A 22,602-nucleotide genomic window follows, 5' to 3' on the forward strand; every position below is an offset into this window, starting at 1 on the left:
TTTCACCACTCCGCCAGTCGTCGATCAGTAAAGGAAAAAAAAAAAAGTGCAAAGTCCAACAGATGAAAATATAATTTAATTTAATCTTAAAGTTTGCTTTTAAAGCCCCCATGCGGAAGTGTCCAAGACAAACAGTCCACTGATAAAACAGCTTTTTTCTTGAATAATTCAAATAGGTTTCAAAAGAAAACCCACCAAATAAAAAAAATAATGGATCAATGTAAAGTTCCTTTTGGACTTGAAAATAATCTGTTAGAAAAGAAAGAATTCCCTTAGCCATTGAAATGTTCAAGAAAACTGCTCGTTATTCACCGCCTGTGCCCATCCACTTAAAGTGTCAAAGTGGACAAATAACTTTCCATGCAAATATTCGGCAGGCATATCTCACAGGCTTTTTTTTTTTTTTAAATACCCGTTGATGTTTACCGTGATGGAGTAGAAGTAGATGAGGACCAGGCTGGCGGCCATGACCAAGTTGGCGATGAGCGAGAGCGGCGCCAGGTACTTAAGGTTGGGCGTAAAGACCAACAGGATGAAGGCGGGCAGGAAGCAGAGCATGTAGAGGCGTGAGTCAAAGCTGGGCACTAGCACCTGTGTCTGGTTGTTGCCATCTACTTGGCAGTTAAAGGTGGTAGCGTTGGCTGCCTCCACCACCTGCCAGGACCACAAAACAAGGCAAAAATCCCTTAAAATAAATAAATAAAATGCAAGGATGGTGCTGGGTCATGAAACCTCTTAGCCAATATGGCAAAACTGAATAAAAATCTTACCACACTTGAGCGTAGTTAGTCATAGGCTTGTCACGATACTAGAATTTCAACTTCGATACCGATACCCAGTTCAGTATCGATACTCCATACCATTTCGATACTACACGGAACAAATTAAAGCACAGGCTCTTTTTTTTTTTTTTTACCGTAAAACTTTTTTTATCGCCCAAAACTTCTATGATCATTAATACAATAGTTTTTTTAAGAGGCAGTGCAAAGAAATAGTACAACTGCAGTATTTAATTTCGACAACCCTCTGTACAGTCAATGCCTGGAACACATTTTAAGTTGTCTGAGCCTGGGGCAGTGCAAAACATAGGAAGAAGTAGTGCAAAGAACAAAACAAACAAACAAAACAATTATTCATCTGTAAATTGTCTGAACTAGTGCAAAGAAATAACCATACTGTGCAATCAATCACATCATTTTCAAGTTGTTTGAGGTAGTAAAAAGAATAACACCCACCACTTAAAGAAAATCTTTGTCCGTTTTTTGTTGACTAATCGAAAATCATAGCTACCACTTTTGATGATACTACTGGGCAGCACAATTACAGACCATGTTGTATTATTTTACAGATAAACGTCTCCCACTTTGGATGGATATTGAAAGCTGCTCTGTTCAACTCCCTCTCGCTCAGTACTCACACTCAGCAAATGTTAGAATGCTAATAAATAAGACAAATAACCCTATAGTTAGAGATATGATTACAACTTGGTATCAGGTAAAAAAATATATGGGTGAACTGTCCCCTTTATCTCACTTTAGCCCAATATGGGGTAATTATTGTTTCGCTCCAGGATTTGGGCTGAAAAAGGCTTGAAGACAGTACGGGATCTCATAGGATCGGCAGTTGGACCATTGTCATTTGATGAGCTGGTTGTCAAGTATGATATTCCACGCAAACACTTTTTAAAATATCTTCGGGTGAGAAACGTTATTAGATCAGCTCAAAATCAATATATTTCAATTCCCATATTGTCCACACTGGAAATTGAAATGAAAAAGGATTGCTATGGGAAGGGAATTGTCTCCAGATTGAATAATATGTTAGAAGCGGGGTCTTCTGAGTCGTCTGTTCAGAAACTGAACGCCTGGAGGGAAAATCTAAAGGAGATGTAAAAGGCATGTACTCAAATCAAAGACTACCAACACTAGACTTAAATAACTTCAATGTAATTGGCTAATGAGGACATACAGGTCCTTCTCAAAAAATGTGCATATTGTGAAGAGGAAGTTGAGAGACACCAGACCCAACACTGTGGATGGGCTTAAGGCCTCTATCGAAGCATCCTGGGCCTCCATAACACCTCAGCAGTGCCACCGGCTGATTGCCTCTATGCCACGCCGCATTGAAGCAGTCATTTCTGCAAAAGGATTCCCGACCAAGTATTGAGTGCATAACTGAACATAATTATTTGAAGGTTGACCTTTTTTGTGTTTAAAACACTTTTTTTTTTTATTGGTCGGATGACATATGCTAATTTTTTGAGGTAGGGATTTTTGTTTTTCTTTACTTTTTTGCCAAAACATCAATAATAAAACAATAAAAGCCTTGAACTACTTCAGTTGGTGTGCAATGAATCTAAAATATATGAAAGTTTAATTTCTATCATTGCATTAACGAAAATAATGACCTTTATCAGAATATGCTAATTTTTTGAGAAAGTGAAACTTGGATGAGCTTAACATTGGCACTTCTATAATAGGTTTGCATGTAAAAATGACACTACTAAAATGCCCCCCTCAAAAGATTCTGTAGTGATTTAAGGGCTTTTTTGTGATTAGATTTACAACAAATTGCCCCTCCCCTTTTTGGGGCTGGGCTTGTTATTTTTTCGGTCTCAGCAGTCTACGTCACCGGAGGGAGGCAAGCGTGGTAATATTGCTGGCTTTGTCAGTTCTGTTGTCTAAAACAGCGACCGATCGCCACCAAAATGCAAATGCACATTACTACTCTTGTCCACGTCAACCTGTGAGAGTATAAAAGTGTTCTGCACAATAGTTTGGAATTATTGACATAAAACATGATCTCATCATGTGCACCTCCACAAAATCAAAAATAACGTGGAGATCAGTTCTCCACTTACACAGGCGCTGAAGCGGGCAAGATTTAAAACCGATTTAAAACCTAATCATGGCTTGACACACTAACTTGAAATCTTAACCCTAGAATGAAACCTTAACACAGGCTTTTAAACTTCATTTGAGAGTGTAAATTAAGACTTTTGACGTTTTGGTTTCACTGCACATTTGTATGGTGCTGCCAATGTCTGAACCAGCGTGCCAACAGAGAGGCACTGCCATCTAGTGGCCTTGCAAGACCATGTCTATAAATCCTGTAGTATTTGATGAGGTCCACGTGTGGCGCAATGAGCAGGTGTCAAAAGTTCACTAGTTTTACTTTGCAGTACAAGTTTCAGAGCAGAGCTGTGATTTGAGGCCAATGATCAAAGAACAGAGTAACCACAGATAAAATGGAGGTTGCTGGAGTGAATGGAAATCTTGTGTGTATGTTACCTGTTTGACATTGTCGCTTAGGAAGACAAAGTAAACGCAGCAGAAGCCGAGCTGGGTGATGATAAGAAACAAGTTGACTGTCTGTCTAAAAGTAAAGGACGCACATTATTCATGGCATGCTTACACAACAAGTGTAGAATTGATTGCAATAAAAATGACACATGTACAATATGTGTTATGATGCTGGAGAACGTACAGCAAATACAATTTTAACCTACTTTCCCCAATGCGAGTGTCTCCTGAGCCACGACACATTCTCCATGCCGTACTGGACCGCTTCACCGTACGTCAGAGACTGCCTGTTCATCCTGAAATGGCAAAACCCTCTTCTTACAAGGACATTTATGCAAGTCAAGGCCATGGTTATTATAGCTAACGAAAACTAACAAAATAACTACAACTAAATTTGAGAGGAAAAAAAAAACATTTAATGAAATAAAATCGAAAATGTTTTTAAAAACAAGAAAACTAAGTGAAACTACATCTTATGTTTATACAACAAACTAAAACTCACAATAATTAAAGTGAAAATGCCCTTTGTTGTCAATTAGTATCATACAAAAACTTTCAGGGCTCATTTTAAGTGCATTTATTTCGGCACTGTTGTACATCTGTACAGAATTTAGGAAGGTCAAACAGTCGTTTCAAAATTGTAGTTTACTTTATTATATATTATTAGGGACGCCGCAAAATATTATTTTGCGAGTCGACTAATCACCAAGAGTAGTCACGATTAGTCGACTAATCCTTAAGGCTCAAATAATAAACAACAAATCCTATGGCGCCTTTAACTTTTGTACCATACTGGATATTTATAATGTAACCCAGTGGATACTGAGCCAAAGCATCCAGAAAAGCTGATATATAAATAACAAAAATATTAGAAATAAATACTTTGACTTGCATGATGTTCTGTGAATACATTACTGTTCAATTTGGGATGGTTTTCTGTAGGTGCAGTGTTGTTCTAGTTGCGGGGTTGAAGCTCATGTGAGTTCATATTTGTTCAGTTATTTTCATTTTCTACAGTAATGTTCACTTTGAGGAAACGTTTAGAGCCTGACTTTATACAAACTGTCATTCATCCTAATTCTGTATTGTTATTGGTTAATTTTAACTTATTTATTCAGACCTTGTGCAAAGAATCAGTATAAATGTAAATATTTGTGAATATATTTTTGGGGAAAGTCAATAGACGTAACTGTTGTTGGTAAAGGGATTAATTGTTGTTTTTTATGTTACAGTGCGAAGACAGTGAAGTGTAAAGACACCATTTAAGTACTGTGAATATATTTCTGAGAAAAGCCTAATTTTCCATGTGTCTGAGCATTCACACGAATTCTCTGAGCATTCCTTGGACCACGGTGAGCAACACCAGCACACGGCGGCCGAACCAGTATCACACCTGTCCAAAACCTTCGATCGTAACAATTTACATGATGTAGGTATGTTACAAAAAGCTCAAACCATGTACTTATCAAAATAGAACATATGATTGAATACGCCTTTATATCAAAATATAATATTTCATTGAATAGATATTTGTGCCACAAATAAAATCAGCCCTAGTTTGTTTCTTTTATTTTAGCACAGCGGTCATTTTAAGCATAATGAATTAAGTCTCAATACAATATGTATGGTCCCACAATGTCCCTTCATAAATAATGGAAAACATTCCATTTAATATAACTGTAAAATTTCTAGTCACCTGACCTCTGAAATGTGAGAGTGAGCATCATTTGAGTGGCTCGTAAACTACATTAGGACTTCCTGAATGGAACGGTCGACGTGTTGCTTCAATGTATGCTTCAAACGAACAGCTGAGTATGCACCCTAGGTCGCGCTCCTGAAACTTTTAAGGGAAGTGGGAATTTGGTTTGAAAAGAGTGTGAAAAGAGTAGTCGTGTAACACAAGGACAAAAAGAGCAATAGGCCGAAACATTGCCCTGTAGCAAAGACAAATTATATTTAAGATTGTAAGTGTTATTCAAAGACAAACAAACAAGCATGTGATCACAAAAATGTAAAAAATAAGGAGAGAACGGAGCTTACTTGGCACTGAGGTGGTGAGAACAGTCAACCAGCACCCTCATACAGTGCACAGCGATGAAGCCCATGCACAGCAGGCTGACCGGACCCAGCTGGACACACGAAAACACACACACGAGCACATAACAAAAAAATAAGAGAAACATTGAATATGCGTTTTCCACAAAAAAAAAAAACGGGATAATGTGGTTAGGTTGTGGGGGGCTGTTGGTGGTTGGGGAAGAAAAAAAATTAAATATTTACAAAGATAGAGATTTTTTTTTTTTATGGGGCGTTGGGGTGCAGTCTGACTAGATTACGATTCTGTAACTGTTGATGCCATGTTATTTGCTGTAGCCACTGGCAGCCAACTTGCGTTGCCAATGTCTAAGCTCACCCAACTTGAATACATGGATTTCTCTGCAGTGTTTTCACATTAATTTCTGTCTCTCTGGAGAAAATGCCACTGTATGTGGCCTACGGTTCTACTAATAAGTCTGGAATACGCTCTAAATTTCACCAGGAAGAATGAAAGTATTAATTTTCTCTACAGAGGTATATCTAAGAGTGCTACTCAAAGACTTATCTGTATCATGTTGTCAGAACCATGAACTAAAAGAAAATTCCATCAAGAAAGAAATCGCTGTGAAATGTACACCTATCTTCTGTAAGTCACGATTGACAATACTAAGATAATGTACTCTGAATGGTCATTGCAGCCAGTGAATTTTGCTATCTGTGAGGCTCTTATTACTCCATACATGGATCTTGACATAAAAAAAACACTGATAACTGTTTCAGTGGAACAATAACAGAAGTTGTCAGTAAAAGAGGCAATGCAAGATGGCTGCCCTCTGGCTTCAACTGTGACTTCCAAATGGCAGTCCATCAAGGGAACACTTACGTGCAAAGCAGTAGCCTTCATCCAAGCGACTTGTGGGTCTCCCCATGAGACATGTCTCCTAAATTTCATGTTGCTAAGTGAAACTTGGTAAGACAAATTCATCTTTAAAGGACAATTGGAAATGGTCGTTATGACCCTAAAATGGACGCTTCTAACCAAAGTAGGCGTGAGTGCAATCGAGCCCAAAATGGTAAGCTCCCAATCAAAATGTCTGTGTGTTTTCGGCCATGGTTTTGTCGTTTCATGTTGCGAAGTGAAACAGGCTTTGGGGACTCACCACCAGGCCTGCATTCTTGACCGCCAAAGGCAGACCCAGCAGCCCTGTGCCAATGTTGCCCTTCAGCAGGTGGATCAGAGTCTGACAGAAACTGCACAAAAGGATAAGAAAGTCAGTCATTTCCGTGTTACACAAAGAGGCTTTTTGCGGCATAGCTACTCTGCAACGTACGATGTTCCGGTTTGCGTGCCGATCCTCTCATAGTGACGCTGTGATCGTGAAGGTCCTGGAGGGGAAGGACACAGAGCATCCAGTTCGGATGGGTTTTGATCAGAGAAGAGAGACCCTGCAGAAGGGTGAGAAGACAGACCTCAACAGCACATCCTACCTCCACTGTACTCAACTGCATACTGCATACAAATAATAAGCAGGTCAGAGTCCTAGTCATTTTTCCCCATTGTTTGACTGTGCAGACATGACCAAATCGCTAAGCTGGCACCACTGACTGTGCCTTTGTAAACTAGCTCCTCTCTGTTCGGTGCTACTGTATGTCGTTGGCAGTGCAAGTGTACATCGATGGGAAAGACCTTCAAATTAAGGAAGCCGCTTGAAAGAAAAATAAAATATTGGTTGAAAAAAAAACACCTTGACAAATAAATACTTTTAATGTCTTAACTCCTAATCGTTCTTTTGTTTTTGAGCCATCAATTTCTACAAGTTGATTATTTATGGCTTCAAATGGTGGCGATAATGTCGACATAGAAGTTTGCTGATGAAGGCGTTTGGCGACCCGTCGCCGTCTGAGGCTCAGGCGTGACACTTGGCTGTACACTGACGCACAAGAGGAAGTGAGCACTGGCAGGGGTGAATGTGATAAAGAGATGACTGCATATTTTGGCAACAGCAGGAGGAATGTGCGCTCGTGATGTTAGACCTCAACACCTCAAGGAAACAAGAGGCCCAAAACACCTGCATGGTCACGACGTGGTGATCACATGACCACCGGTGTTCATTTTTTGTTCTTTTACTGGCTCTCACATAAAAGTGCTTCAGTGAGAACGGTATCAAGGTCATATATGTAATATGAAACTACGTACAAGACAAGCGGTAAAGTTGTTTAATCACTTGGGTCCAGTGTGCTTCTAACTGCTTTTGTAAAGCAAAACGACACATACTCGAGATAATACACAAAGTCTACAATCTACTCACTTCCATCACCTGCCAACCGGGACGTGTTGTATAATAAACAGGCTTGGTCCTCCTGTTAGTTATTAAGGATCACTAGTCTAGCAGCATAATAAAAATAAGAGTACAAGAAATGGGTTGAAATAATCCACATTGTCAAACACTAAGGTCATATAAACCCAACCTGGATGTGTCATATAACAAATGCTAGGGCTGGAACGATCCACTTTTTGTCCCATCTCAGGGGGCGGCCATTTTGTCACTTCTGTCGACTGAATATGACACAACTGCTCAGGACTTAGGTAACAACCAATCACGGCTGACTACACCCCCAGAGATGGCTAAAAACGGGTGGAATAACTGTTATTCCACAAACACAATATTTATCAGAATGCCTTGTTTCAACTAGTGGGCATGCAGAAAACAATTTATTGAAAAAAATATGCTTGGGTTGACTTCCTCTTTAAATATCATTTTAAAAAAAACCTGAGGCATGTGTTTCCAAAGTTGTAACTTAAGTGCTATTTGACATTTATTCAAGTGTCACGATTGAAAAGTGCATAAACTATTCCAGTAACTGTTCCTGATAAACAGGAATAAATAAAACTCCATTCACAAAGCTCAACTTTAAGGACCTCAAATGGTCCAAAAGTAAGTTATAGAACAGGCCAACCCATGGCTCGCGAGCCGCATGTGGGGGGGTGTGTGTGTGTGTTTACTAAGCTTTTGTTTAGCGTGCTTGGGCGGTCGCCAAGTTTTCCCCGTGATCCATATGACTCGTGGTGGAACAGAATTGCTCTTCACTGTGACCGTTTTGGCACATCCAACAATGTTATTCCCACCGACTCCAAACCATTTTCAGACTACGGACGACGTGGACTCGCGCCTTGTTATCCCTGCTGGACACTCCTCCATATTTGAAACGTGACTGGGTCCTGCCCGCTGATTCGGCGAATGATCATCACTTCCTCCTCCTTTGCCGTCAATGCACACTGATTTGCCGAATGAGAATTTCAGCCTTTCCTCTTGCTTTGTGGCCATCGACTGACTCATTATACTTTTCGAGGCAGTATTAAAGGGGGGACGGTGGGGCCGGGATGGCCATGTTTTCAAGTTGATTTTATATATTTTTTGATCAGGAAAATGAAAAGAGTTGTCATTTTCTATTTTATCAATAAATGTGTGAGAAATGAGGAAATAAGTGACTCCACGAATAACGCCTCTTGTTAATGAGCAGAATGGCCGCGCCCCCTACCGTTCTATCTTTGTTCGGTCGGAGTCACTGGAGGAACCGATTACAAACTCTCCATTGGAAATCATTGTACTTTCATTGCTTATAACTAGTATTGTTCCAATACAGATACTGATATCGGGTGGTATCCCGATACCGCATTAAAACGCTGGTATTGGATCGGTCGGTACTAACAAATAAAACGCCGATGCCGGTTATTGATACTGGTATCATTATTTGAACGCAGCGCGCATATTTGAGAGCCGCATGCGTTAGGAAAATACGAGGAGAAGCCTTATCCATTATTAGCGTTATTGGTCATCGGTCTACTTATGTCTAGTTTGGTGAAAAAGTTCGCTATAAGGACATACATCGCCACATTGGAGGCAGTTACTTGGGTGAACTTTGATGCAATCAAGAGCCTGCAAATTGGGGGCATGTCGGCTGGATCTTTGTCTCGTAGCAAAGTATGTTGCTTTTGTTTAACACAGTACATTGATCACTAGTTTAATGGTGTAAAACGACTTTCATGAAATGGTTTGTGTCCAGATGAACTCGTCTTTATGATTCATCGAAGCTTTTCGAGCTCGCCCTAGCTTGCTAACTGCTAACAAAAAGACGAGTTTACAACACATCGCTCAGCAAAATTTTCTATAACGTTCCATCAACGTATATGAAATTTGTATACCTATATACAGAGCTGGGCACTTGACCATTTTTTTCCGGTCCGGCCGCGGCCCTCCACCCTTGACTTGGGTACCCTTCCGGCCGCAACCCCCCCGACATATTCATAAACATTGTCGGGCCCCGCCCCGTCCCGCCGACCGACCCAAAAAAAAAAAAAAAAAAAGCGTCCGTGATTGACGTCGCTGCGGGAGAGACGGTAACGGCAGAGGCTTTTTAAGGATCATTAGCTGGCTAATTTACTATTCGAACCCGCTGTGGACACGGTATAATTGTATAATTATTTGGGTCCAATAATTATAGAGAAGAGTCGTAGAAGAAGAAGTCGCAGAAGTTGTAGTCAAGTTACCTGTTAATTTTGCAAACTTCCCCTCCTTCTCGGCCTTAAAAATAAAAGCATACCAGCAAACCAGTATACACTGCAGGTTTGGTATGGCGTATTTCCGGAAGTAGTGAACGCCAGAAAAAGTGCATGAACCCCACCTTGATGTGCTAGTGACTGAATATACTCGTGGACACAAATTGTTTTGAAACAAGTCGTGGGGCGTCGCTTCAAAAAGACAGCGACAACAATGCATATCGTGCCTGCTACAACCATAAAGGGATGACTAGACGATGCATTTAATTTTATTGCGAAAACAATCCGGAAGGTGGCGGCTAAGGGGGAACGTGGGTGAGTAGCTTGTTTACTTTGAGTGATGGGACTTTGCGGCAGCAGCAACGAGCTGCGTGGCGCATCCGTCTCCGTGTGAGAAACTGTATGTCATCGCAACATGTGAGACAGCAACGTGCGCTCAAGCGTGTTTGTATTTCCTCATTGTCACATCACGTAACCCGCGCCTCCCACCTGCAACTGGGCCATACCATTACAAGAGGGGGCGGAGGGGCAATACCATAATCCCTATAACAGCAATTGTCGCTCGCGCAGACCCGGGAGTAGAAAGAAGCCTAAAAAGAAGCCTTTCACCGAGTAGGCTGAGATGATTTTTGGCCGCCTCCCGAGCACGTCACACGCATGAGGGCCAATTAGTGGGCCGGACTAAAATCAACTTCCGGCCATGCTTAGTCCAGCCATTTTTCTAAATTTGTCACCCCCCCACCACTCCGCCCCCAAAATGGGAATCCGGCCAGGCCGGAGGGTCCGACTGGTTCGGCTCAGGGACGGACTGCCCAGCTCTGCCTATATAATTAAGAGATTAATGTTGAACAGCAGTGCAAAGTAAATCTTGATTGAAAAATAAAAAGAAAACAATAACTGATATAAAGTCATCGTATCATAACCTTGAATGTTGTAATGGTGTTAAGTGGTCACGAAGATTTGACAGACATTGTGCGCGTCTGCTTTCAAACAACTTCGTTTTTGCCTCCAGTTAATTTGAATCACTGCAGGTATCACAAAATAAAATCTCTAGTTGATCGATTAGAGCAACCATAAACAGCACAGGTGTTAACCATTTTTAGAAACACATAACGGACTTCTGTTATCTCACTCACTCGACCGCCTGCCCCTCTGGCAGCATACAAATGTGACGTCACGAATTGGGGGGTCGGTTAGAATCACGGAATATATTTTAGAAGTACAAATGCTGCATCTTGCTTTATTACAAATGTACATTCATGTGAATACAGCATGTATCCCATGTCTCACTCTCACAAGCACGAAGAGCTATGAAGGCTGTTTATTCAACATATGTATTTTGTATGTATATGTTACTACAGATACTTCGCAAGTGATGATTTAAATATGAATAATTTTACATCCAAGTGAGTGCAATTCTTTAGAATTACAAAAAAAAAGCGCTTATTTTGGATTTTTTTTCAAACGGAGGGGTATCGGTACAGTATTGGCATCAGCGGATACGGCACAGCCAGGTAGCGGTATCTGGGCCAAAAAGTGGTATCAGAACAACACTAATTGTGATGCATCATTTAATCAATCTTTCTACTCGACCCGGTTTTGTTTTTACAGAACCCATGATGTTGGGTTTTTTTTTTTTGTCTGTTTTCATGACCAAATTAATTTGGAGAACAAAAGAAGACGTGGTGGTTGTCATGCCAAGAGAGCCTCAAACTAAAGCCAGCACTCAGGAAATTTCACACTTGTGGTAGGCGAGTGTTGAATGTAGCATGCGCACCACTGTGGTCTTGTCATAATGCATGATGATAACTCACGCCTGAACTTCCTCATATCAACAGTGCAGTGTCAAGTCTTTAGTGACGCCCACAAAATATCTCAATTCCGTCATTGAACGTTCACGTCCAAAATCCACACACAGTTCAATATTGTCGTCGTTTCCCAGAAACGTGTTATCTAAAGTTGTCAAAGCTACGGCGTCTATCTACAAAGATTACATAATGAGTCCAATATGTCTGTGGACCTGGTCAACATTACATAGGGAGGCGGCTTTCACACCACAGTAGACTTGTCTTTTTCAAGGGACAGTCAACATGACTGCTAGCGTCTATGAAAAGACTAAAGTCAGGTGTTATCAATATGGGAGTTGGAGTGAATGCAAATCCAACACAACTGCAGCTGGCATGTAAACAGACAAGTCTGTTTACTATTGGAGGCTCCTTTAGCATGCTTGCACTTACCATATGGTCAGCCCTATGTGTTCAGCGTTTGCTGCAAATGACATGATCATTTTACCAACAAAATGCCTGTTTTGCTCTATTTTGGGTTTATTCGTGCAAGCCAAGAAGACAATTTAAGGCCTTCATTGACCCTAGCACACATTTTGCAACAATCACAGACAATTACGAGTGTTTAAAATGAGTTTTATGTATTTTATTTTTGTCAACATCAAAGACAATTTAGTATTTATTGAACCTGGCGGGCAATTTTGTGAAAGCTGAGCATTTCTGGCTGAGCGAAATGGGGTTTCCGCGTTACAGAGATCCCATTAACATGAATATTAAAAAAGAAAAAAAAAATGACAAAATAGGGACATACGTGTTTTTCACAGGACGGTGATGAAATGTTCTTATAACAAACAATTTAGAATCGTAAACTGACAAAAGTGAACATAACCTACATACTTTTTTTTTATTAAATACTTAAGGCAATTAAATTTTTTAATGATCCTGATGTACATTTTTTAAACATCAATGACAGTTTTTGTCTTAAACGAACCTCATCAACATTGATTCGCGTTTAGGATTGCACAGATAGCCAATTTAGTCTAGGTCTGGGAAAAATGTCAGCTAACACAATTACGTTGACCACAAAAATTGGTTGACAAACATTTCTGTAACTTTATTACAACCACATTTGCGATACCCGGAACCATTGTATGATCGGCACAATTACATTTTGTACATGAGTCAGTCCTTTAGCCTGTGGTGACTTCCTTTGAGTACTATCAGCGATATCCGGGGTTTAAACTAAAACAAGACAAAAATAAAGTTTTATGTCATTACTGCAAAGCGAAGCTGGAGTCGCGATTACACAAGATGAGACTTGAAGGTTACATACAACTTGGGAATTACTTAAACTTAAACTACATTTTTTGTAAACATCAAACAGAATGTTATCTTCAATGAAACTAGCTTACATGTTTTTTTTAAACATCAGAGACACAAAAAATGTTCATACCTTCCCCTCGAACGTCGTCGCTGGAGGACATCATGTCGGTGGTGCGTCTCCCGACCTCTTGGGTGCTAAAAACTGTACGTCAGCGAGTGCAGCATGGAAGTCGCTTGACTGCGAGGAAGAAGACAAATGGATTTAACACCAAAAACAATCCGTCGAGTTGACAAAATCTTTACTAACCACCTTTGCATTCAATAAGGATTAATAACAATAACACCCAACGGCTGGAAAGTGAAAATGTAAGACCAGAAAATATCTGCAATTGACTGGCGACTAGTAGAGTTTGTACAGGGTTTCCCCCAGTGGCGGACCACCAGGCTTTTCTTGCCACCTCCGCCTTTCGCCAGGCTATGGTGTGCAATGTGGCGACTGAAAGGAATTATAGGTTGTACTAGCGGTGGGCGATATGACGATATTAGATCGTTAAGGACTTTAACGTGTTGACGATCTCATAAAGCCGAAAGGTCGTTTGATCGTCTACAGGGCACATTCTATACAGTTTAGCTCTATGGCGGCTCAAAGCCGCTGACGCATTCCCGACCAACCAATCACAGCACGCACAGTGCACCGTACGTGACACTCTCCGCCTCCCTGTTTGTTTGTATAGCGGGAAGCTATAGCAGAAAGTCACCACGAAGCAGAGTTGGTCCCGAAAAGAACCTCCACATCCACAGTGTCGATTTGGTTTGGCTTTTCCCCGGAGGAGAAAGCACAAAACAGTTATTTGCAAAGTTTGCAGGGACTCGGTTCGGACGTCAGATGGCAACACGACAAACCTGTTTAATCACTTGCGGAGACAGAGACAGCACCCAAAAAACTACGCCAACAGCCAAAGCAAACGGAGATCAGACACATGGTAGCCAGAGGCAGCCGCTAGCTCCAAGCTAACACAACCCACGGTAAGTCATTTAACAAGGGCACTCCATATGAAAAAGCAAGCAAGCAGTGTAAAGAATTAACTTTAGGCAGTGACTTATTACCTTGCTGAAGACATGATTCCAATTAAAACAGCGGAAAACGATTGGTTTAAAAGACTCTTCAAAGTACTAGACCCGCGTTACGAGCTGTGTTTTTATGTTTACGTTATGTTACCTTTTATGTTTACATTCACTGCACATTTGGATACAAATTGGCACTATTCAAATTAAAACCCGTTCAGAAAGCTTATCTGGCTTAAAATGTCTATTTTTTCTTTTAGAGTTTTGCTTACTTTTAACATTTTTTATATGTTTAACATGAGGAAAACGGTCAAAAATTTGCAAATTAGTCTAGAACAACATGTGAAAAAGAATCACGATAAAATCATCATCGTGATTTTATTTTTTTTAAAATCGTGATATATTTTTGCCACATCGCCCGCCACTAGGTTGTACACGTGCAACCAGCCAAAGTCTCCTCGACACTAACAATCATACTGTATTTATCATACAGTAAATATTGAAGCTTGGGGTGAAATCTTACACGGGTAAATGCCAGCTGGGTTCCATTCACTTGAATGAGAGGCTGCCTCAGCGGTCACCCGGCCCGTCGGTTATGTCCCCACCTCAGGGAAAGCAGCTTCTGGCATCCGCCGGAGCGCTCAGATGCTGGAGTGTGATGACGAACGAGCCGTGTATTTTGCTTATTCAACGGAAAGTCAACCCAAGCATATATTTTTTCAAGAAATGTTCTATTTAGGCCAACGAGTTGAAACGCGGCGTTCTGATTAACATTGTGTTTGTGGAATACGAGTCAAGCAGCAATTAGCCATCTCAGGGGGTGGCCATTTTGTCACTTCTGTCGACTCAAAATGACATCACAGTTTCGCAGGGGCCAGATAACGACTAATCATGGGTCAGCTTCAGAAACCAGGAACACAACTATTTCTGACGCGTGCACGACATGTGTTGCAGACATGTCCCAGACGCGTCGGTCACGTGATGCAATGCGGCAGTTGCCGCCCGTGCGTACGCGGGAGTATAAACAAGCCTTTAGCCCTAGGAGAGAAAAAAAAAGTGTTGTTTTGCCTGTTCATATGTAAATTACTAAGGAATCCCAATGTGCCTCTCACTCAGCTTTCTTTAAAACCAAATTTCCCCCTTTCCATGGAGTAAAACATTCCCTGCTGCTCTGCCATTGGCTAGTCTAGCATCTTCCTGGCATTCCATTGGCTAAGAGGGACCTTTATCGTATATGTCTATGTGTGCAGATAGATAAGATAGATTAGATAGATATGTCTATGCAGCGTCCTCGTCATTCGCCCCTCGGTAAGTACATGTCTCTACTTACAAAATGTTCTACTTCAGAAATTTCTTCCAGAACCAATTAATTTCGTTAGAGGTACCACTGTATTTACAAGCACATCAAGAAGACTCCCCTGCCCCACCCACCAGCGGAGTCTCTCATGAGGTGACACTGGAGAGAGGACTTTTAACATTTTTAAACTCAGAAAGACAAAATAAGGTCAAATTAAAGTATAATAAAGAAAACAAAATCCAATAGGATGAAAAAATAATAATGGATAAATGAATGAATACTGGGTTACAAATATGTTCAGTTGTGATGTTTTTATCTACTGTCTTCGTTGCTAAAATGAACAAAAACGGGAGGACGTTGTTTAACTGCTTCTTCCAATATGCGGCTTTGCTCTAATAATACTAACAAATATTTAAACAGGATAGAGAGTAAATATTGTGCACTCAAACACAGTATAATATTGCTGGCAAGGAACGAATGAGGCTCCCTCCCTCTCTCTCTCGCTCTCCTTTTCTCCTTTACGTTCACACACGCAGGATGCATGCACCTGTGACATGGTGAAACTGATACTGTTGCACGGGAAGGTGTGGAGGCGCATTTCTAATCAGATCAGAGTTCGGAGTTCATGATGGGATGCACTGTTTTCATTGACACTGAAAATATTGATCCAATTAGGACTTGCGTGTTCATGCATCACATTTTCAAGCAGAACAAATTAGATGCACATATTGACCAAATAAAGGGAGTCCTCATTTTACGAACGAGTTCCGTTCCTACACTGGCGATGTAACACAAATTTTGGCGTATGTCGGATTTCACAGTTTAAGTCGAAATTTATGTCAAAATCCTTCAGATTAAAAAAAAAAAAAAAAAAAAACGAAAATACATTAAAATAAAAAGCATAAGATGCAGTACTTAGCATTATTGCTTAGGAGTGGATGGAGAAGAAGGAGAGGAAAAGGCAAAGATATTGCCGGCGCGCAAACAGACACGATCGAGACACTCTGCGCATGCTCATTGCTCAACCGCAAGGAATGCTGGTCTTTGCAGTACAGGAAGTGCTTGTATGCGGAAGTGCGTTGTTTGGCGCGAAACCCAATGCAAATACATAAGCAGAGGTAAACAAGCTCAGAGATGCAGCACAAAAGCACACTTTTGGGAGCGAGGAGGAAACCGGCCGTTTCATTCATGTGGTGACATGAATATCAAGTGTTGTATTGACAGTTGGAAGTAACGAGCGGAAATTACCTCTGTTTGAGTTGTGACGCCATGCGTCACCGTACACAATGGATTATCCAAATGCCGGAGCAACTCAGAAATCAGAACTTTGACTTTAACCCCAATATTGACTGCATGTAAACGTAGTCACTATGGTGCTTGGGACAATATGGAGGAGGAGGCACGGGCATCGTAAAGTCGAAACGTAGGTCGCGTCATAATACGAGGACTGCCTGTATACTGGATATAGTAGTAGGAGAAGAACAAGCTGTAGAGACTTCCGTGTCAACAAAACATCGCTCCGTCCATTTCTACTTTAAACGTTGGTATTATTTCTCATATTTTTCCAATTTTGTGCCATTGCGTCGAGTTAACACTTCCTAATGGAGCTGCAAATGAACAAGTTCAGTCTTGTGCCTGCCATGTCTGTCGCTCGCTCTGCTTCTACTAGCTTCAGGGAATAGGCTTGTCAAAAATATAGATATTTCGGTACTTACTCGATACTAAACATTTTGAACGGATACAAAACTAGCTTGCTGTGGCATCGATATTACCGATACCAAACCACTGACTTCGATACCAACAGCGCTTTGCCAACGTGTGCTCCTAATGGTCTACTGCTCCCGCACACACTGCCGAAGCCTGCCCCGTGCGCCCTTACCCTCCCTCCCTCCCTGCTCTGCCGAGTGCAGATGCTCGTCGACTCCCTAGTTAGCCGCACGGAAAAGCTAAAAACGACGTACGGCAAATTAAAAGAAAAATAAAAAAAAGTGTGCGCGCACGGCACGGCGCGCAGCCTCGGGCTCCTGCCGCCGAAGCTGCGTCGCAATAGCACGGAAGCTCGCCCCCACTCGAGCTGCCGTGGTCCTCTCGGTCAGCCCCCCCTCCCCTCCGCTTGCTTCGAACCGGCCGGCAAGCGCGGGCCGCGGTGCCTTCGACTCTGGGCGTGCGCCCGGCACCGCCGACGGATCTCCCCAGCAGCCGCCACGGAGGCAGCGGTCGGTCTTTGCGGGGTCGCTGATCCTTCCCGGGCCGCGGCCCGGCTCACTCATTCGGCCGACGCCTCGCCGTGGAACTGACGCGATGCAGTTTATGACCAAAAAGTCAGAATCGTCTAAGTACGTCTAATGGCAACATTGAGCCAACAAGTTCAACACACAATTGCACCTATCCAGCTAATATTTAGCATATAGCATACGCAGCTGCAGCCTTTACATAAACACTGTACATACATATGCATCATATGTTTACGTAGACTGCTGAGATTAGATAGCCTTTCCTTGCTTGCCCATAAAATGCAGCGTTGTGTTTGGCATATATATTTTCTTTCTAAAGCAAGACAAGGTTAGTCAATCAATTGTTGTTCAGTAGCATGTTTTCAGTAAAAGCTGCATTATTGTATTGTCTTGAACTTCTCAAAAATAAAGCTCTTGTGAAAACTAATACGAGATAATAATGCAAACAAATGTATTAAAATAAATACTGGTTAAAAACAGCCTTTTGAGTAATCCATGGTAAAGTTCACAAATAGTAAAAAGTTCATGAAATTGAAGAACAGAGAAGTTCATATCAATTGTCCAAAAATAACTCCTTCTATTTTTATTTTTTTTGTTAAGAATCGGAATTGCATATCGTTAGGAACCAGAATCGAATCAAAACATCGGAACCGGAATCGTCCAAATTCAAACGATGCCCAACCCTACCTGCTACTGTTCTAGATAGCCAATAACTGAAAGTATTTTAAATTATTTTTTTAATTGTTTTTATTATTACAATTGTTGTTATTATCTGTGACTTGTTGGCTTGCCTTAATAGATAAACATGTGGGTCTAGATACTCAGATAACTTACAGATTTTGTTGTCAATTTATGTTACTGTAAGTGGTGGGTGTTATTCTTTTTCACTACCTCAAACAACTTGAAAATGATGTGCTATGGTTATTGCACAGTATGGTTATTTCTTTGCACTAGTTAAGACAATTTACAGATGAATAATTATTATTTTTGTTTGTTTTGTTCTTTGCACTACTTCTTCCTTTTTTTTTTGCACTACCCCAGGCTCAGACAAAATGTGTTCCAGGCATTGACTGTAGAGGGTTGTCGAAATAAAATACTGAAGTTGTATTATTTCTTTGCACTACCTTTTAAAAAAAAACTATTGTATTAATGATCATTTAAGTTTTGGGCGATAAAAAAAGTTTTACAGTAAAAAAAAAAAAAAAAAAAAGCGTGTGCTTTAATTTGTTCCGTGTGGTATCGAAATGGTATAGAGTATCGATACTGAACTGGGTATCGGTATCGAAGTTGTAATTCTAGTATCATGACAAGCCTATCCGGGAATAACAGAAATGCGTATACTGATGTCACAGACACGCGCAGTAAAGACGGTTTGTTCCGACATTTCAGAATAAGTGTTTTCATGTGCGCCGATTAGATTAACAACCGACATAAACCACTTTTCTCATTCGGAATAAAATCTTGATCGGGATGGGCTTGATTGGAACAGAATATTACGAATGGAGTGTGTACATGAAGCTGTTTTATTCCAATCAGGTTTTTAATCCAAATTAATGGTTCCATGTAAACGTAGCCACTTATGGACGGGTGGGTTGGCCAGCCACTGGCAAATGAGGGACCTGCAAAATTTTGTGACTCACCCACCTCCGGTTATCAAGTGGTAAAGAATCAACCTTAAAATCCTCCTTCACATGTGTTCTTGGACAAGGTTGCAGTAGCTGGGTTTGCAAAATTATGCAAGCAAAAAGCAACACAGTTTTAAGGGCATCCATGCTGTCTCTCATGAAAACACAAGCTCGCATGTGAAGTCAGAGCATTTTTGTCACAGAATGGTGACATAAATCTCCGGTTTCGACTGTCCACAGCCTAACCCAGAACCAAAGATATCCGCAAATCCCCAACTGGGGTGCCAAGCAACTTAAAGCAGATCTTAGGGAAACCGGAGTAATAGACACATCACACGCTTTCTGCAAGCAACACAGTGTTCAGGGTGGTGTGTTCAGGGGTGGTGTGAACACACGCTGCGCTGTTTGTCACATTGTTTTTCTCCTATTCTGTTTTTATGATGTAGAGAAGTCAAAATCAAAATCACTATTACTTTTGGATTACTTGCCCAGCTCTACTCGACTGACCTCTGGCTATTGCCTAATCTGAAATAAAACGCTTCATCAGCAAAGCAAAAAGACCTCCCCGTCATCGCAGTGACTCACAATCTGCACACTATTACGATATGCAATATTAACTTTATCACGAGTACAGTATTCTCTCACTACTTCGCGGTTCGTTTATTGCGGATTTTCATTTGTGACCTAAACTTCACGTATTACAGTTGTACCTCACTATTTTGACACGTTTGCCATTTTTCTTCCTTCTAAGTCGGACCAGTCAGGAAATGAATATCAGGGTGGCGTTCGGTAATTTAGTCTGGCGCTGGCGCTTACTCTGTGAGTCTGTGTGTTCGGAGAGGTAGAGCGCGCTCTCTCTTCTAATTAGTTTCCAAAGGCAGCATATGTTCTAAACCAATCAGCAGCTCATGCTTCAAATGTTTAAATCTGGACTGCCTGACACACTGAAGCATTTGGAGCACCTGTACAGCGGCACTCTGTGTTGGCTGCATACTGAATAAACAAACAGCACTTTTGAACAACGTTCTGTTTGGAAACTCATAATGTTATTCAAAGGTGCTGTTCAGTTAGTCAGAGTCGAGCTGGATAAGCGCCGAAAAGTAAACAGTAGGGGATGTAACGGTACGCTAAATCACATTTCGATTTTGGTTTTTGGGAAACTTTGGTTCGGTATATTATCGAACCATTTACCAAAAAAATGTTTTTTTTTTAAAAATATGTTTATTTGGAAAACATGACAAGTAAACTGTCCTTTTTTCAAAAAAATAAATAAAAGCGAACCATTCGGGTGAAGAAATTACACCAGAATGAAAAATACACTAACAATAAAGATCTCTTAATTTTGTAAATTATTAAGACACTGAAATCTTTAAACACTAAGCAGCAAAAGCCTATGACACATGTAAGTATTCAAGTTAAAGCCAAGTTGTCATTACAGTACATATATACACTTTTGTGATAAATAATATATACAAGAACAGTTACAATTATTTCTAACTATATTAAAACAATTTTTATAATGAAAAAAAATACAGTAACTTTAAAAAGTCTTTATGAAATTGTATACACTTTTTAGGCATTGAAATCTTTAAATGTTCAACAGCATATTGTAACGAATTGGGTTATCCGTGTTGTGGTCGGATTTGTGTGTTGCTGAGTTGTGATGTTTCCGAGGTTCATGAATGCATCGTGCGGTAAGCGAGTGGAGCAGTGGAGAAAGAAGAGCGCGAGCAGTTTACTTGGATTAATAAAAACGTGATAATTAAACTACGTCTGACGGCGTGTTCCTGGAAGACGCTACAATATGATCAATCTCGCTATTTAAGTTTGACGTTTTTGCCCCCTCGTCTAAGGAACATTCACAGTCGGATGATGCCGTGCCTTTCCCCATCGGCGATTTTAACAGGAAAACCAGAATGTTCCCAAACAGGAGACCGCAGTGTACGCGGGGACCTTCGAGCTCTGGCTCTTTTCTGGCTCTCACTGTTGTGCCGCCACTCTCCTCTCCCGCACGCAACAGTCAGCGTGCAACAGTGTAATAAGTGGACTGAACCGAACGAAAGTGGACCGAACCGAACATGCCATACCGAAACCTATTAATACACCCATGTGTACCGTTACACCCCTAGTAAACAGCTGTGTTCCGAAATTGAGAGCAATGCACGCTCAGCCACCGACAGCACGACAAAGAAACGTCGGCGAATAACGGGTTAAAGTGTTCGTTAAAGTTTGTCTTAAAACTAGAATCCCGCATTGCATTTTATCCAAAAGGTTCTTGTTGATGTTATTGTGCAAAGCGAAACTTAAATTTCCATGACTACATCCAGCGACAGTGCTTCTTCTTCGTGGTCTTAAAAGAAGAGGAAAGGGGAAAGAGGAAAGAGGAAGGAGAAGAAGAAGCAACAAGAACGGAAGTAATGACACCAACTTTCGCTTTTGCAGAACAACAACAAGGGTTTAAAAGTGCATTTATCCACCTGGATTGTATCTTTGGCTAAAATGCACTGCCAGATTCTAATTAAGGTAAGCCAATTTTAGGCTAAAAATTAAAACTTTAACGTAGTTATTAGCCAACGTTCTGTCGTAATTGTTCACTGCCAAGCTTGTAGAACACTTTCCTCTCACAGCCTACAGCTTGGTATTTATTCTTCATGTTGCATTTAGAAAGTTAAATTTGTTGTGTCACAAATATTTAGAAGGACGTGAACCATGTCGGGGGTCACGAGGCGTAAATCGCCCCAAAATCAAAATAATAATTCAAAAAATTCAACCTCTACTTCACGGTTTTTAGGAGAGCGTCAATTATTTTTGGAAATTCATTACTTGCAGTCCAGCGAGGTACCTTGCCCCCACGATTAGCAGGGGTGCAATACTGTAATGCCCTTACATGCAGGTAAGTAGAGCCACAGTCGCAGATAGTCAAACAAACAACACATCCAACACAGTAATTGAAAAATTATTATTACACTTACAAAAAAATGATTTAATTATTTACATTCTCATTTATTATGTTTTTACATAACAAAAATGTGGTGTTCTTGGGGTCCTGAAACAAATTATTGGCATTTCAATAACAGTGCAATTAAATTCCTAAATCAAAGCATAATTTGTAGAACATTTCTAGCAATAATGTGAACTTTTTTTTTTTTTTTTACCTAATCACCGTTTATGGGTAAACCTTTTCATCCTTGAAAGCGTTTACTCATGACAAACAACTCACTTGTCATTGTTTATTACAACACTGTTTGTATTAAGTGAATCCTTAAAACCAGCCCAGTCGAACCGGCTCGAAACCACAAAACAGTCATGTTAAGAACCGAGATTAACCCATCATTTAAATTAATCACAGCGAGTTCGAAATATAATCTAACTGAGAT

General features: G+C 40.7%; 1 protein-coding gene across 3 annotated transcripts in view; it reads right to left on the minus strand.

Annotated features, from left to right (window-relative positions):
* The window catches only part of slc36a1 (solute carrier family 36 member 1), a 63,087-nt gene that overhangs the window by 34,065 nt on the left and 6,420 nt on the right, over positions 1-22,602 (minus strand). For 2 of the 3 annotated variants that reach the window (XM_086024248.1, XM_086024247.1), the window contains exons 3-9: positions 13,135-13,242; positions 6,671-6,785; positions 6,500-6,590; positions 5,343-5,431; positions 3,509-3,598; positions 3,291-3,375; positions 427-654 (exon numbers count right to left, since the gene is read on the minus strand). In XM_086024248.1, the coding sequence (XP_085880374.1) occupies positions 427-654; positions 3,291-3,375; positions 3,509-3,598; positions 5,343-5,431; positions 6,500-6,590; positions 6,671-6,785; positions 13,135-13,168 (732 nt within the window). In that variant the 5' untranslated portion in view covers positions 13,169-13,242. The remainder of the gene's footprint in view (positions 1-426; positions 655-3,290; positions 3,376-3,508; positions 3,599-5,342; positions 5,432-6,499; positions 6,591-6,670; positions 6,786-13,134; positions 13,243-22,602) is intronic. The other variant, XM_086024249.1, reaches the window with a different exon arrangement.

Source organism: Filicampus tigris, chromosome 2 (genome assembly GCF_054856515.1).
Source record: "Filicampus tigris isolate MCC_2025a chromosome 2, RoL_Ftig_1.0, whole genome shotgun sequence".
NCBI classification, from domain to species: Eukaryota; Metazoa; Chordata; class Actinopteri; order Syngnathiformes; family Syngnathidae; genus Filicampus; species Filicampus tigris.